The following is a 17,933-nucleotide window of genomic DNA, read 5'->3' on the forward strand; positions in this document are numbered from 1 at the left end:
TACGTGGAAAGAACGAATTACATTAATTGTATCTCAAGTCAATGTGAACTTTACAAAAAATTCCATGAACTGAATTGAAGAAATGCGGCAAATTAACTTCTGTTAACAAAAGTGTTTTTCGATGAAAAAATTTACAGCTGCCGAGCTCCCTTGAGCAGGACCCGGCAAAGAATCATGTGAGTGAGAATTACACATGAATGATCTGTACAATTTCGGGAAATTAACGCCATCCTGTCAGACAATTCGTGACCTTTTGTACAACCTGCGCCGCGGCTCACATCCCTTCGATCGCCATCCTGTCAGCCTGCTCATTGGCTATCTTCGGAGTCGCGGGTTGGTGCTTCCCCTGTTGCTTAGCTTGATGCTGAGACCAGTAAGCGTGGGCAGACATGACGCGGTCGAGGAGGTCCTGGGGCACAGGCTCTCCCCTCCTCTGTTGTGGAGCGATGCTCGCAGTGTGGACCAATGTCTTCCATTTATCCTGCACGCAGTCCACAGAGAACATCATAACAGTTGAAACATACGAACCTTCATATTTTGATGCAGATCGCATATGGATAAAAACAGGGAACAGCTGATGGTGTCAAAGTTATAACTGCTAACAGAAAAAAGATGGAAATGAATGAGCAAGAAGATGCAAAACCATGTGGCAACCAAAGTTTAAGTCCTGTGGATAAATGTGTGCATCTATCATCAACCATGGTGCACAAAAGATTCGCAAGTCAATCTGTGTGTGCATCACGGTCTCATCATCTGTTAACTGCATACATATTACTTTCCAGGTGCAATTAGTAAGCGTGAAGAAATGTACCTTCAAGTCCACATACGTCCGGTGGTCTGCATTCTCAAAGGCACGTAATTTAACATCACGCCACCTGAAGAACCAAGCGTAATCAGAACCCTATCTATAAACAACTAGAGTCATGTCCTAAAGACACGTCCGCTTAAACCAAATTAAGTTATCCTATGTTACTGAGGAACAGACAGCAACACATTTATATAGAGAGAGAGCAGCGCACCTGCCAGTTCCAAGCTCCTCAACTGCCTGAACCAATGCTTCCACCTCAGACACAGAGAAAGGTCTCCTGATGCGACGCTGTGAAAGTTCAGAGCGCTTGTTTTTCTGGCTCAGTGGGACAACAGCTAGTGGCTCCAGGGGCATAGCGGTAAAAGGAACCAGAGCTCTCAAATCTGACATCTTTTTGTCAGATGAAACATCGGAATGCAGGGAAATGAGTTCAGGGTTAGTATCTACATCATTGCCGCTATTTGTTAGTGGAGGTGGGTCAGATGGAACATCAGAAACCCCTGGATCGGATATACAATTTTCCGGAGAACTGCAGAAAATGACGGCAAGAAATTAGAAGAATGTCTGGCAGAGCAAGTCCATCTTTCTAGTAAATATTCGCAATTTAGAAGCAACCCGTTTATTTGTTTATTAATTTGAAAAAATTTAAAAGCAACTCTGAAGCACCTGGTTAAGAGTTCAGGCATGTCATATGGTACTGTCAGGGGAACATCTTCAGAAGCAATGGCTGGATTAACTTTTTGAAGGCTGGGCTCCAATGCGAAACCAAGATTATCAAGACTCTCTTTACAAGATATGCCTGTCTGCAACAATGTCCTGTTATCATCTCGAATCTTCTTTCCACGGAGCAGTATCCCAACACGCAATCCACTGCCAAGTATAGCACTCACTGCTTCCACTACAGTCCTCTGGCAAAAGACGGATAATACCATTTAAAGGCAGATACATTTCACTTCAATAAAATAAATCTACTTGCTCAAGAAGAATACATGATGCAGAACCAAAAGCATGTAAAGCAACAAGAAAATGTCACAAAGTGGAAATGATGCTGATTATAGGCACAAAAATTGAACTCCCACCAGTTAAAATAGACAGAAGTTACATAGTAAGCATGGTTTTAAGCATTCTCTTTTTCTTTTTCTACATATATGATAAAGCATCTCCACAATCAAAACCTTCTTTACTTCTAAGGAAGAATTGGCGAATGTCACAGTTCATACCTTCAGCGAACCTACAGTTGCAGTTTCAGGGACATCTATCAAAAGCTCAGGTATTCTGAAGGACTTGATGCTAAATTTCACTGTAAGAAAGCACATCAAATATATAAGTGCTTCATAAATGGCTAGATGCAATGGATCTATGAGGAGCACATTTGTTAGACATCCAATTACCATGAGAATCCTTCGCATGACTGGATGCTTGGCTACCAAAGACTGATGAGGGTGTTCCACTTTCTGCCGAAAAACAGATAAAATCAGTGAGATTATAGAAAATTGCGGTGTCCACATCGAAGAAGAAGAGAGGATTGTATATTGTCATATATATAAATGTAAGAGCAGACCTCCATGCATCATCGCAATTGAACCATTTCTGTCACTATTCATGTTCTTCTGTGGTGAACTAGAATTGCTTTCACCACTGAAGACTCCATCAAAAGTGACAATTGAGCTTCTGTCAAGTAACTTCCTCCTCTTATAAAGGCAGTCACTGTTATACCTTTCGCGTTTGTAAAAAGTTCTCCTCTTGTGAGTAAAAGACTTCATCTCACCATCTGAAACATAGCAATCAAGAAAATCACCACTCGACCTTGTGCACATAGAAGGATCTCAGGAATTCTAGGAAGAAAGTGGATAAAAGCTCACCAGCTTTTGAAGTTTCGCAATCCTTCAACTTTGGAGCTGCCCTCCAGTATTTGGATGTCAGCAGCTTCCTTATTCGGCGGTCTCCTCCAATGCGTTGTGTATGCCTAAAAACTTTAATTTTGTTGCTACATTTATTAAACCTAGGGAAGTTTTCGTCACCATCTCTACTGCCTATGTTAATGTTATTCCTACGCCTAGGAAAAGAGGCAACAGGATGAGGGTTCCCACAAAGTGGCTTCTGGACTTGATCACCTATGTTCATCATTGCAGAATACTTGCTAGAATTTTCAACTGAATCCTTCAAACATTCGGCCAAATTAACATCTCCATTTCCTGGCTTCTCCACATTAAGACCAAAAGAGGGCGCAAAACCAGGAATCATCCCCGCTAAATTACTGGACATCCCATACCTGATCTTGTTTTTGCAAATTGCAGGCCTCAAATAACTATCCTTCTCTGATTTAGCAGAACCAGAAAATGTTGAAGTGGAGTCCAACAAGGCATCATGCTGAGATTGTGATTGTTGCAAGGAAAACTTCTGCTCATTGTTTTCTAAGGCACGTTCAGACACAAAGTTACTCTCTTCACAACTTGCTTGCTCAATGCACTCAGCTTTCAGTGGTTTATTCACATCTTGCCTTTCCTGCTTAATGACATCCTTACAAATGGCAAGCAGATGATTTTCTTCAGATGCATTGTTTGAAGCTGAAGAACTTTCACTCTCCTGCAACAACTTGCCAGCTAAAGAAGCAAGCAATTCAATTGCACAGATATAATTACCATCTGCCCGCTTTTTCTGCCGACCCCTCTGCTATAAGCAAAACCAAATTCAGTCATTGAACATTCTTGTGAGTAAAAATCAAACATTTAAAAATTGAATGAGGTACTTACTCTAGCCGATCTAGGAGCACGAGGGACGACAGGGACCTGAAAGCCAATTGTTCTATTATCCAGACTCTTCTTCATAACCATAGCTCAGGTACGCATGGTCGTCTCAAAACACTAAAAGGTCATGAAAGAGCTACATATCAGTAAATGCAGCAAACCACCAAGAGAAAAGAAAGTGTAGTAGGATGACATTCAAGGTCGACATCATAACATTGTAACGGATCATTTAAATATGACCATACTTCTGATATGTCATCAAATCCAAAAAGATGTAGAGACAGCATTTGCTACATCCATTGGCTAATAGCCACCACAATTCTCTCAACTCGCTGACTAAAGTAGTTGTTGACAATTGTGTAATGAACAAGACCACCCAAGGACCCATTCATAAAAATCGGAAATCAGCAAAAAGGACACAAAACTCATAATTGATCCTCACCCAAAATAAAGTCAAAGCTCTCATTTATTTCTATGATACACAGAAATTCAAATTTCACAGAAATGTCAGCGCAACAAAATGTGCTGATCCTCCCGATTAAATTGCATGAGTCATGACAAGTTCAGATCTTGCATCACAATCAGATCCCTCATGACAACTCAACACCAGAAAATTCAACCACCCCAACGGTCTGTGGTCGTTGAATAACAGAATCAGGGACATAATGATCATAAATTGCAGAATTAAGCACCAACTCGGATCTCGGATTCTGCAGAAACTTCTCAGCGAGAATCGATTTCTACACCAACAAGCACGATCAAAGCTGTGCTTGGTTGATGTCGAATCAGACCGTATACCAATCAAATAGAAAGAACACAAAAAGTTTTGATTCCCGAGTCAGTCGATACGCGAGAAAGAATCTCCACGACCAACAGAACCCCACCTTCGGCAGTTCCAAAAGCTCCGTCGAATTCAAAAATAGCAGCTTCTGACGTAAAAACAAAAGACGAACAGCAACCCAGATGGAATCGAGCTTCGCCAAATCAGATCCCGATCCAACACCCGAATTCCCAAACCCCATTCCCCAAAAACCCATGTCCTCAAAACCCCGAAAGACGTTCGCCAAGTCCGACGAAAAATTCCCATCAGCCTTCGCAGAAGGAAAAATGCGAAAAACCAAAAACAAAAATAAAAAGGGGGGAGGGGGAGACAATTCGCACGATCCATCCGAACAACAACAACAGATCAAAGACGAGGAGAAGATCGCGACGTCAAGAACTTCAAAACGACGCAAACTCAACACTCACCTCTCGATGCGATCGCGGCTTTCCGGAAGCTGTCCGATCGCGGGTTGGTGTGGTGCGATCGAAGTGCCCAAATTTTCGAAAAAAAAAAAAAAGAAAGACAACGGTTTTCTCCTGGTGATTGAGCCAAAGGGAGCCAAAGATTTCCCCGGGGGGGGGAGAATCTAATCCCAATTTCGGACAATTCCGCACCGGGAGAACCAGCAACCTCGCTTGCCGGAGGAGATCTAGACGGAATCGAAGGAACCCAGATCAGAACCAGCCATCAACAAATCTCTCTCTAAGTCTCTGTCTCTGTCTCTCTCTCTCTCTCTCTAACCGCTAAAGATCTCTCGTTTTCTTGGGCGCAATGAAATTCTTCCCTCTTGGGTTTATGTTAAAATATTGGAATAGACAAAAGACAAAAACCCCTCCCCCCTCTCTCTCTCCTCTCTCCCTTCTCCCCTGTCTACGTATCTCTATCTATCTATCTCTTCTCCCTCTTCTTCTTCTTCTTCCTCCTTTCGTATGACAAAAACCACCCACGATAAACAGTGCTAAAACCCCCCCACGACCACCAGATATATACAATCCAACTGCGTATTGACCACAGAACCGGACGAGCCGGTAAGCCCACCCCGCGACCGGCAGCAGCGGGTCACCACACCACACCCCCCCGGACAGCCCAACCAACCATAAACCTCCCTTGGACCAGTTCCCAACCGCAAAACCCCTCCTTAAATTCCTAGGCCGGATTGGCGGGGCGCCACGTGGCGGGCCGTGCGAGCGGCGGGACGGGGCCCTCCTCTTTCTTGTCACGTTTCTTTTCCCCCCCTTTTCTTTTCTTTTTTTTTATTTCCCTTTATTTATTTTTTATTTTCATTTTGTGGGGGGGGGGGGGGGGGTGCTTCTTGCTCTTTTTAGGACAGGGATAATAATTGATAGAATGACTTGGACTTGAAAACCATGGCAATATATCGATGATTGGAAAATATGAAAATAATGAAAAAAAATTATATTTTTCGATACTTTTCAATTAAAGCGTGAAGTGATGGGGCTTTTCCCCAGGTGGGCCCATCAAATTTCTCGTGGAGGAACTCCGAAATCCAGGAATATACCCAACCGACCCAAAAAAGAGAAGCGTGCAGTGATTTATGGAAATAATACAAAGAAGATGTTTGTAATTCTCATTTCAAAAGCCGAAATTATAGAAAAGATACAACTTGTTGATCACAACATCTACACTAAGAATCTAAAATGAAAGACCAATAGCATTTTTCCCAACTTATGAAAAGATAACAGAATTTTGACGAGAAAATTATCCAAAAGATCATAAACCTATTGTACGGCGGCCAATTATGTCCAGAACATTTTAATTATGTCAACTTAGTTCTAAACCTTTTGATGATTTGCCAATGTAATCCTTTCGATCAATTTTTGCCGAAAATTGTTGATGTAGACGCTAGTCGTCTTATGTGGTATAGTCGACGTTAAAATACACGATTTTTTTGTAATTATTTTATTTTATTTTCATTTTCTTTCCTTTCTCTTATTTTTTTCCTATTTCTCTCCACCGGTCGCCAACCGCTAGTGAGGGTGACCCTCGCCAAATCTGGCGAGGTAGCCCTCGGAAAAAAGAAAAAATATCAAAAAAAATTTACAAATTATTCACATTGGCGCGAACTGTGTCACGTAGGACGGCCGACGTTGACTGGATCACCACGTCAGCGGTTTCCAACCAAAATTAGTCGAAAAGACTATTGACGTTTAGAACTACATTGGCATAATAAACAGGTTTAGAACTGAATTGGTCGTCGTACAATAAGTTCAGGTTTTTTTAACAATTACCACGAATTCCGACCCTTATTAATAGGAACAAAGTTTAAAAGGTTATCGAGACCATCATCGAAATTTAAATTATTTAAAATTTGGCGTTCTATGTGATTATTGCAACAAAACTCAACCAAATGTAAAATTATTGAGTAAGGAAATGACTTAACTAAAGTGGATCCACATAGCAAGTCAAGAAAACTCAGATGAAAATGGTGAGTAATCAAATTTGTAAATGAAACTTCATCTTTCCTTTTAAGCCTTGCTATGCAGTCAATGAACTTCGTCGGTTACCTTTCTTAAGCATGCCCTTGAAAGCATTTATTTCTGTATTTTTGCTCCATGTCGATTAGACATATATGCTTACAATTCGGCCTGATTGTAAAGTTCATTAACACAGTTTCCATTATCCAACTTTCACATTCTCCACCATTCTCAAACAAACCTGTTCAATCTTGGTAATTTCATTTCGACCATTGAAAAGATTTATAGTTCCTATAAGCGTAGACCTATATGATCCGTTTATCACTCGGATGCGTGGAAGGGGATGATCATACATCCGTGGAGACTATCGGTAGCTCTAAGAGTCAAAGAAAATCAAACAACAAAAAAAACGGCGGCGTTATTTCCATTTCTTATATGGCTAAACGCACCCAATTTTCACCAAAAGACAAAATTGACATCAATCATTCAATTTCCTTCTTTTCTTAGTTTTTCTATTTCTATGTAGGATCTAGTTGCCATAATTAAGATCTCATGTGTTTCTTTGTCCTTGTGGGTATGTTTATTAGGGGTACTGTGTTTTCAATTTATTGTTAGATTTTACTTATGTACAAATTAGTTTTGTCGAAAAGAGAAATTTTGAAGAAACCTAATTCTTTCAATGTTGTCTAACAAATTTGTGGATTAATTGACAAGTAGAATCTAGAAAATTTTTTACAGACACTATTTTAATGCAATCATTTTTTTATAAACTTTCACATTTGTTGTGTGTATCACCATCAAACTCTTTTTTATCTGTTAGCTTTTATACACATATACATATAATGGGATGATCGATGAAACAAAAAAAAAACCTCTATAACGAATTTTTAAAATAAAATCATAGTTATATTCTGCAATGTGAAACTTTCAAAGATGAAATGTAATTAAATCACAACATTCATACAATAAGAAATGTTTTTTTTTTCTAATTAAATGCCAGTGAAATCTCATCATTTTGGATTGACAAAAATTAATATCATCCATGTAGTGTTTTCAAAAAATACCAAGATAAGAAAGGGTTTGATGATGATATGCAAAAAAAAAAGTTTATTAAGATAAGATTGTTTTACAAAATTGTCTATGTTAATCTCTAGATTCCACTTGACAATGAACCCATAAACTTGCCCGACAACATAAAAAAGAATTAGATTTCTTCGAAATTGTTCTTTTAAACAAAACTTATTTTAAGGAAGTAAAATCTAAAAATAACAATAAAAACAATGCCTTTAATATACACGAGATAGCCACATTAAACAGACACAAAACATCTGAAATGTTTAATTATGACAACTTGATTCTGATTAAAAATAGAAAAAGATGAAAAACAAATAAATTTGAGGCTACCACCTTAAATTGCAATTGAATGATTGATGGCAATTTTGTCTTGTCTTTTTAGTGAAAAATGGGGTGAATTTAATTATACAAGAAGTGGAAATAGCGCGATCCAAAAAAAATTGGCTATTATTGGCTATTTGTGTAGAATTACCGAAGGAGACTACCGATGAGTTTGCAGGATATTCAAATAAGTAGAATGTGAGCTCAGAAAAGAGAGTTTGTGTAGCATTTTGTTGATGGGCCACAACTTTTAAATCAAGTGGAGTTACGAAATCATAATACCTATTGGAAAATCTCATTTGGTTCCTATTACCTAAGTTGAATTGGAAAACTAGTTGATGATCAATTTTCCACCTCAAAAATTCACTGTTTTTTCATGACTTTTGAGATCGCTATCTAGTCTGGACTTGTTTTTGGGCATTGTCCATAGCTAATTTATTGTTGTATTTTATTATGTTTGCGTTGTACTTCTTTTTGTGGGTACCTCACAGATTGTCATGATTTATTTATCATTGACAACTGTCCACTTTTGTTATACTTTGTCATCACGAGTTCCACACTTGGTATTTTACAAGTGCTCCTAAGTATTAGCATGACCCTTGTACAAAAGAAACTAATAAAATCACTTACTCTTAACTACCAAGAATTCCGACCCAAAAAAATATATATACCAAGAAAATTTGCTAAGTTAACCCTTTTTCTACGGCTTTCATTAGTGAAGTGATTAATGAGAGAAAGAAAAATTATAAAGTCGATTAAGCTGATTAATGAGGTAAATAAACTTGTAGAAATATGTGAAAGGAAAAACAAAATCATAAATAAAAGGGGAAAATTACCCGATCAATCTCACACACATTAAATGGATGTTAATTCAGTCTTAAACTTTTCAATTGTACCGACTTAGTCATAAACCTTTGTGTAGAATTCCAATGTGGTCATTCCGATCAATTTTCGAAGGAAATTGCTGACGTGGCGATGCAATCATCACCGGCTGTCGTCCGATGTGGTACATTGCCACGTTAGCAATTTTCCGACGAAAATTGGCAAGAAAGACTACATTCGATATTTGTGCAAAGGTTTTGGACTAAATTGGTAAAATTGGAAAGTTTAGCATTGAGCTGATATCCGTATAATATGTTTAGGACTAATTGAACAATTTCCCCCGAATAAAAGTATAGAAAATACATTATGTTACTAAGAGATTTTTTAATTGCCAGTAATGATTTGATACAACCATTTAACTTATACGAAAAAAAATCACCCAATCATTTGTATAAAAATTATACCATGACTCCAAGCCCATGCGCAGCATAAATATGCTACTAGGTGATTAGATAAGGGTCTGGCTAGCAAGTGCTCATATGACACTGGTCAATCATATATAACAAAGAAACGTTTTTATTTCCTATGTACTAATTACGCACGATAAATAAAGCTTTCAAATGACAAACTTTCTTTACTAGGTTAACAAAATCCATGACAATAATCAATTGAGCATAATTTTCTCATGTAATTATGGCTAACAATTTCTAAGTCGACGATGCTGCTTAATTTTATATTCCTTAGTGCCCCAATACTTTGGTTCTCCATATAGTCATGTCTCTATATTCATGTCTATAAGTTATAAATATATATTAATCCTGATATTTCAGTTTTTTAAAGCAAGGATGTGGATCCTCTACCCCACGCGATATTCTCTTGTTGTCTCAACATATCTCAACCCTTGATGCTTTAGCTCATTTACATGCATCAACAATTGAAAAGTGATTAAAATACTGCTACAAGATAGGGAATCTCCGTGCCCCGTAGCAATAGCGTCCACCATCCGCATTATGTACAATTATAATATCATAGTACTAATCCAGCAAGACTAAATCAGGTGCGAAGTTTGGAGTTGACACATGCCCCCGATTTTTAGAGCAATGAAACGTAAGGACAGTTAGAGAGTACAAATTCAATAATCATGATTAAGCACCTAGTCAAGAAACAAGTACAAGACCTAGTTAGAGAAAAAAAAAAGAAAATCAGACAAAATTGTTCGGATTATCTATGAAGGTGAAATACTGTAAAATGTAAGTAATTGGATCTTATTGATGATAAATCAATTAAAAGTCACTGACTTATGAAGAATATTGCATATGCTTCTAGTTTGAAGCTGCATGTTTTGTAGAGGTTATCAACATCGCAAGATTGCATAGTGAATTTCTTTCTTGCTTAGACTATTAGAAATGGCAGAGTGGAGTAGGGCAAGCGGTGCACCGAAACCACAATATCCGCTTCACATTTCGTATATCCTCTGTGAACTCTTTTACTTATCGTCTAGATTGATAGAAGTTTTGCACAACATTTACTCTCTACTGCACACAGTACACATTTTATACACTGTCTTGTGCAAAATTGCTCGAAAAGTTTGAAATTGCCATTTTATCACCTCTTGATTGTCTTGCCAAGTCCATTTTACATTAAGTTTGATGCTACACTTAACGTGGGTCCACTCGACGTGTCATGGTTGTACTTTGATGTATAATTTTGTGTGCATTTAGTAGCAATGTTTTAAACATAGAAACAATGTAGCTAGGTCAATTGACTATCTAAAAGCAGCTAAAATGTGCCGTAGGAAAATTACATAATTAGTCATAACCTATTATATGGATGTCAATTTATTCTCAAACCTTTCAATTTTGCTAATTTAGTTATAAACATTTGCGCAAAATTCGAATATATTTCGTCGGAAATCGCTGACATGGTGGTCCAGTCATCATTGATAGTCCTACATGGCACATTGCTAGGTTAGTGATTTGCGATAAAAATTGGCTGCAATGATTATAGTAGAATTTCGCGTAAAAATTTATAACTAAATTGGTGAAATTAGAAAGTTTAAGATTAAATTGACATCTGTATAATGGATTTAGAATTGATTAGACAATTCTTAGCCCCCTAACGGATCACAATTTCACCGCCCATGTGCATATAGGATAATATTTATAAAAAAAAGGCACGCAAGTTCATGGTCTTATTATAATTGACTCCACAAGAAACCCTTAATGTTGAAGTGATTGATTCGGAGCTGGAGCCAAGGGATCACACACATTTAAAACTTAAGCAAGTCATAAAGAATGACTCTAGCTATACACGACCACGATCGTGATCAATCTCAAACTGATCCCCTTTCTAAAGTCGAACTTATCTATAATAATTCCTCGAACCTAAGAAACTTTTCAATCGTGCTATGGCAGACAAGTCTAGGAAAACAGACGACATTTAAAATGTAAGAAAATACAAACAAAAATAAGGGAAAAAGAAAGAAATACGACAAACAAAAGGAGGGTATACCAATAGGGGGGAGGGGCCACACCGGGGAAGTCCCAATCAGCAGCAATTCAAAAGGGCGTGGGGCGGGGGAAGCTCGTCTCGTGGGAGGGGCTGGTGCGACCAAAGTACAACCACCAATCTTTTCTTTGGCGGTACCCCCGTGGTAGTTGAGTGACCACTCCCACCTTGTAGTTTATTCTCCCCCTCTTGGATCGGCATATAATAAAGCATATCCACCCTTTCTTCTTCGTCTCGCCGGTCTTCGTGGTCGCCGCCGGTGGCAGAATCCATCTTAGATAGGTAAACCGTCGGGCTGATGGATTGATCTCGTGGACCGGAGAAGACGGGAGCCGAGATCAGGGCGGATGTTCCGAAAAAGGAGTTATTTTGCATCCGATGGTGTCGGGAACTGAACACGTGTCCCGTGCCTGATCAGCGTAACGAGCTCATCCCCTCTCCTGTCATATCTCATTTACTTGTTGTGAAATTAAAATCGGGCGTGTAAAGTAAACTTTGTCGTTTGAGATTTAAGAGTAAGTGACGAGTAACTTTATAAATAAGACTCCGTGTGTTTCACGAAATATGAATAATTTGAAAAAAAAATTCCTAAAAAGAATCGCTTACATTGCTTTAAATAAAATTAGTTGATGACAAATATTTTCATTATCGATAATAATTTATATTTAAATATTTTCGTAAACGATGAAAATATTTTTCGTTTATATATTTTCGTAAGCGATACAAGCAATCTTTTTTAAAAAAATATATTTTAAATTATTCATTTTTTCACGAAATAAACGCGTGTAGTAAGCTTCACAAATTGGGATATGAGGAAACAATTTTTTTTAATTATTTTTTTAGCTTGACTAGGCCATCTTCTTCTTTAATTATCCCAAGGGTCATTCTTTACAGGTCTTATTGGAGGTGGCTATTATTCTTTTTTCATTAAATAAATATAATATAATAAGGTCAACTTTTAGATTTTTTAAGGCATGATTGCCGAGACCGACGCTTCATCGTAATTAAAGAAACCATTAAATTAGTCCTCCCGGTCTAATAGATTCCAACTAAGTAAGTTGGGGCTGATAATGATTGAAGTTCTCACTCGGATCGATGAAATGTGAACTTAAAATTAAATGAAAGATAATGGAGGATCACGTTAATTAATCCATCATTAGCATTTCTCGGAAGTACCGTTATAAAAAAAAATATGTGTGAACATCCCTAGTAAAAATCACAATAAGCTAGAGCCGGAATATAATCATGCGAAATTAGTTCGTTAACATGTGCATATTATGGTCTAAAAATAGGATAACCTACTCTTGTGATCGTGGCCTTACCCAAAAAAATAAAAAAGTAGTGTTAAATGCATGCGAGTGCCATATATATCGAGAACATGCTCTTATTGATCTCGAAAAATAAAATGAAATAGCGCCGGGGATATTAAGATTACATACCAAATGAATTTATAAATTGGGTTATTTACATTGGCTTGTTGACTTGAGTAACCACTTATAATTCATGATATCTCTTTATGAACTTTTTTGACTACTAATCTTAGTTTTCTGTTTTTTTTTTTTTTTGCAATTGTCTTGTGAAGATAATTTTTTAATTAAACCTTAACGGGTTAGCTGAAGCGTTCAAGCGATCGGGCTGGATGAACAGATCCATGTGTCCGAATCATAGCGTCATCCTCCACTTAAACGACTTAAGAGATTACGCCTATCATCCTAGAGAGCCTTACCTGTTGAGGATGAGGGACTTAAAAGTGTATTCATAAAGACCAGTCGAGTCAAAGGTATGCTAAAGATGGAAGCCCAAACAAAATCCAAACAGTTCAAATGAGAAATACAAACAAAAAAAGTAAATTAACACGTATTATTTAGGGATAAGTAAACTAAAAGTCTTAAAACTTGTCACGGAGTGCAATTGAGTCATAAAACTTACAAAATATACAATCAAGTCCTAAAACTTGTTAAATTGATGCATTCGAATCCTTCTGGTAATTCCATTCAACTTAGTTAATGGAAACTACTGACGCGGCATTTTTTTTTCTCTATCCTACGTGGCAATGACGTTGCCAAAACGATGTCGTTTTAACCCAAATTTGATTTTTTAATATAAATTTGATTTTTAGAAAAAGGGAAAAACCATCGTCGGAAAGGGGCAGCGACCCTTATCGATTGCAGCCCAGATCTGGGCGAGGGCACCTGCGGTCGACGAGGGTCGTTTACCTTTCCCGGCAATGGTGGGGTGGCAGCTTTTTAAAAATGAGCTTCTGTTTTAACATAATTTAAATACGATTTCTATTAAATAATCAAATTTTGGACCAAAACGACCTCGTTTTAGCCACGTAGGAGAGAGAAGAATAAAAAGCCGTGTCAACATTTTCCGTTAGCCAAATTGAACCGAGTTAACAGAATAATTCGATTACACGCACTTTTTGTAAGTTTTAGGAGTCAATTGCACTTTCGTAATAAGTTTTAAGATTTATTGTGCACTTATCCCTATTATTTATGTGGTTCCGTTATGTGCCTACGTCTACGGTGAGAGATCGATGGATAATCAAAGTGCATAGATAAATCATAATAAAACCAAATTGATTGAGGGTATACTTCCAGCCGCATTCAGAAAAGAATCCTTACGAAAAGATAAATCCTTTTGCGTGTTCCTTTTTTTTGTTTTCTTGGGGGTAGGGAGATATTGTTTTCTTTTTTATAAATAATTTAGGGGCACGAATTGGGCACCTGGCTACCTACAGACTCTAGAAATACCATGCAAGTTCCACAAATTTGTCAAATCCAAGCCTTTGGCCTTGTGTAGGTAACCTTTATTCAGGGCAGTTTGCACGCAATAAGTGGGATTCGAAGGAACGGCTCTAATTCCTAAATTGGAAATCCTCCGCCATCTCAATCAACCGTGCCAACTCTTGGTGGTTTAATATTTGCTATTATAATTAAACATACGTGAAGGAACGAGGAGATCTCGAACCTTTTGACATTTCTGGTCACTGCCCTTCATGGAGCCGGTTCTAGTTGAGCAAGATTGATTGAAAAGTCTCCAAAGTCGAAGAAAGAGAGACGCGCAAGGCGTGGATTCAAAGGCTTTGGTTACGTGACTCTTACACAAACCTCCCTAATATTTTAGCATTTGATTCGTACTTTTTTCCTGAAAGCTTGAACTCGACGGATCCCACAAAAAGTAAAAGCTAATCAACCGCTCGATTCGGATCTTGAAGTTGCATTTTCAAGTTCGGTTACCTTCCTTAAGGAGCACATTGGAACCGAATATTGTTTAGATGAAAATAAAAAATAAAATAGAAAGAAAAGTTGCGCGTTCGGTCCCCAAACTTGCCTTATTTTTTCAATGTGTTTTCATGAATTTATAATTCGTACAATCAGGTTCATCTTCAAATTTGTAGAAATTTTTCCGATCTAGTCGATCCGTAGGCAGCTCTAGCAAATCGAAGCTGATGGGTCGATGCATCCGGCTCCCGGGCGAACTCCGATTTCCAATAATTGCGCACATTGGAAAGAAGAGCTATTAGAAATTAAGCTCAATTGTTTCATGAATTGTTTGTTCTTGTAGTTTCGTTTGGTTTGAACGAATTGATTGTTTAAGGTGACACCTGTCTTTTGTTCCAATCTGACCTTTGGCTAGCACGGATCAACACGTCAACTTCATTTTGCCCCAAATCAAAGATCTGAGGATTTGGTTGAAAAAAAAAATTGCATAAGTTCGAGGACTTAATTACTTATTATGAGCTTTTAAGGGATAATTACCATGGTAATAATAGACCTATTGAATGGATGTCAATTCAATTATAAATATTTCAATTTTATTAATATAATCCTAAATCTTTTGCGCGACACTCCAATGCTACTCAATTTCCGACGGAAATTGCTAATGTCGCATTCAGTCATCGCCGGCGTCCTACGTGGCATGCCGACATAGACAACTTATAGGTCATCACGTCAGCAATCCCCGGCAGAAATTGACCAGAAAAATTGGAATTTCATACAAAAATTTGGAACCATATTGACAAAATTAAAAAATTTATGATCGAAATTGACATCCTTGCAATACATGGATTGAAAAAGGCTTCAAGGGTCAATTGTGTGTATTTTTTTTTTTTTTTGCGGTTTATGACATTGACCCAATAATGCAGGAAGAACAATTTCCTAGAAAACAAAATTTACTTAAATAACCCATCAGATCCACAAAATTTTCTGAGATGATCAATAAATGAGGAGCGATGGGCATCACATGGCTAACGAGGTCCCCAGAAGCCGTGGGAAGTGGGGCTCATAGAATTGAGTAGCAACACGCCAATTTTGGGAATAATTACAGAAGTGCCATTGCAATGGCGGCACGGGTCCGATTGCAGAACTCAAAAGAGGCTGCCCGAATGGCAAATAAAATTCGTATCATCTCCCCAAATCTAAATTCCTATTTCGGTGATTACCGATATGTAGATGCGTATTTGATAATTATTTGATGCGTATGGAGACGAGGAGATCATCGTACCCTAGGCAATTGCGTCTTTTACATGATGACGAACAGGCTGTAGCAATAATGATACTTACCAAAAAAAAAAACAGACTGTCGCAATAATGATTGGATGAGAAGTAAAGATGGGATTATGTTATGAGAAGTAGGAACTCGCGCGATCTAGGAATTGCTTGGTGAATATGAAAGATTGGACATATCCGACGATAATTATGTCAAATGTTGAAAGAGTCTTGAAATCTCTCATTTGTTGGCCAAAAAAAAAAAAAAAAGATAAGGCATTCGATAGTTCTTATATAATTAGGTTGGTACCCTCTTATTAAGGAGATCACACCGTAACGACGAGTAATAAAGTAGCAAAAACAAACCGCATGAAAAGAGTTTAAATAGGGTTTTGACGACTTGAACATTACTTAATCTATACAATTCTCCATTACCAAAGTTATTGAAGGAGAGAAATTTCCCATATACACAATTTTTTTATAAAATCAAAAAAAAAACTAAACGAAGATTGACCTAATCAGTTGAGGCCTGGGGATTTCCAACTCAAGAATTGAAAAGTCACCCATTCAAATTCTACGAATTGCGTGCAAACTGTTCTGGATAGGGTTCCCTGCACAGGTCGCGGATCTAGACTTAACCAGTTCATGGAGGTTGTAAAGTGTTTCATGAGCCTCCAGATAACCAAGTCTCCACGTCGGTGTGCCTAGAATATAAACACCAACAAGCTTATAAGAATAGCTATGTACATTCAACGCATACGTAACGAGGAGAATAAGCCTGTGTTTTGCGCAGGCAATAAAGGGAAACGTGAAACCATTAACCTCGAGAGGAATCCAAGGAAGTCGGTGTTTGCTTTTATTCTCGTTTTCTGTCTCTTTTAACTTCTTCTTTATTCGGTAGAACCGCGTGTTGATTGCCGACCAAGCGAAGCCTTCCGTGTCCAGCAACGTGACTCTTCTTCTCGTCCAAATGGCGGGTCAACATGCCCTAACCCCAACACAGTTGTTGCTTCGCAAGAAATTTCACCGCAGCCTGCCAACGCAATGTCGTTTTCGGGCTTGGCTCGTTAGTAGTTTGTCTTAATTATTATCTGGGATAGGTATACCGGAAGACCTTGAACTTGTCACGAAATTACAATTGAGTTCTAAAACTTTTAAAAAGTGCAATAAATCTTAAAACTTGTCAATTTGGTGCAATCGAGTCATTCCATTAACTCCGTCCGACTTGACAAATGGGAAATACTGATAAGTTTTAGGACTTGATTACATAAATTTGACGTGTTTGATTATTCGAGAAACTAAATGATAAAAAAAAAAGGAAATTGGGAGTCAATTTGTCTTATCGCTGTAGAGGATGGTGAGATGATTCCACAGTTTTAAAAGTCAACTATTTTGATTAGATCGAAAGTCTTGACACTGACAAGTCAACTTTGGTCGCCGTATTCGATAATACAGATAATAAGCATTTCTATTACCCCTTTATTAAAAAAAAACGAAGCATTTTATCCTATCTTATAGGTACAATAAATACCATCGCAATTAACTACATAAAGTTTATTATGTAATGCCTATATTCTCTCTTTTAAAAAGCATTATTAAGCATTTGAGTTTTAGTTGAGCCAATTTCCTTCGAGGTCACTTTTAAGTGCCCCTTATATCTTGGTAATTATCCAATTGCATTCAGGGGTGAGCAACCGGGTTGGTTCTATTTGGGATCAAGTCGAACAATCCTGACAAGTTCAGATTGCTCAGGCGTGAATTCGGTAGATTCCTATATAAAAAATGAGAGAACCGGCTTCGTTTCACTAAGGTGTATTTGTTGTTAGTTTTCATTTGTTTCGTGAGTTAAGAAAAATGATTTCTTTCTTATTAGAAGGAAAAGTCGTTTTTTCTCCAATTTAA

General features: G+C 37.7%; 2 protein-coding genes across 3 annotated transcripts in view; both read right to left on the minus strand.

The window, feature by feature from the left end:
• Positions 1-5,225, minus strand: LOC115682220 (telomere repeat-binding protein 3-like). Of its 2 annotated transcripts, none has more exons than XM_030606372.2 (10): positions 4,804-5,225; positions 3,562-3,672; positions 2,671-3,481; positions 2,370-2,579; positions 2,200-2,262; positions 2,029-2,108; positions 1,475-1,716; positions 1,020-1,337; positions 812-875; positions 1-481 (listed from the first exon to the last, which is right to left on the minus strand). In XM_030606372.2, the coding sequence occupies exons 2-10, from the start codon at positions 3,640-3,642 to the stop codon at positions 275-277; spliced, it is 2,076 nt and encodes a 691-aa protein (XP_030462232.1). In that variant the 5' UTR covers positions 3,643-3,672; positions 4,804-5,225; the 3' UTR covers positions 1-274. The 2 variants fall into 2 exon arrangements, with proteins under 2 accessions (XP_030462232.1, XP_030462233.1); XM_030606373.2 differs by having other exon boundaries at positions 2,671-3,478; positions 4,804-5,224.
• Positions 4,146-17,933, minus strand: part of LOC115682243 (factor of DNA methylation 5-like) — a 25,957-nt gene continuing 12,169 nt past the window's right edge. The window contains exons 4-5 of the mRNA XM_056313072.1: positions 4,440-4,646; positions 4,146-4,295 (exon numbers count right to left, since the gene is read on the minus strand). Coding sequence (XP_056169047.1) covers positions 4,146-4,295; positions 4,440-4,646 — 357 coding nt within the window. The remainder of the gene's footprint in view (positions 4,296-4,439; positions 4,647-17,933) is intronic.

Source organism: Syzygium oleosum, unplaced genomic scaffold (assembly GCF_021117445.2).
Source record: "Syzygium oleosum isolate NSW1041296 unplaced genomic scaffold, Sole_v2.1 Sole_v2.07, whole genome shotgun sequence".
NCBI lineage: Eukaryota > Viridiplantae > Streptophyta > Magnoliopsida > Myrtales > Myrtaceae > Syzygium > Syzygium oleosum.

Excerpts from the sequence above, each read along its gene's own strand:
- LOC115682220 (XM_030606372.2), bottom strand. The coding sequence starts at position 3,642 with ATGGTTATGAAGAAGAGTCTGGATAATAGAACAATTGGCTTTCAGGTC. Across the intron at positions 3,482-3,561 it reads GTGCTCCTAGATCGGCTAGA|CAGAGGGGTCGGCAGAAAAA; the intron begins GTAAGTACCTCA and ends TTTTGCTTATAG. Across the intron at positions 2,109-2,199 it reads TCATGCGAAGGATTCTCATG|TGAAATTTAGCATCAAGTCC; the intron begins GTAATTGGATGT and ends GCTTTCTTACAG.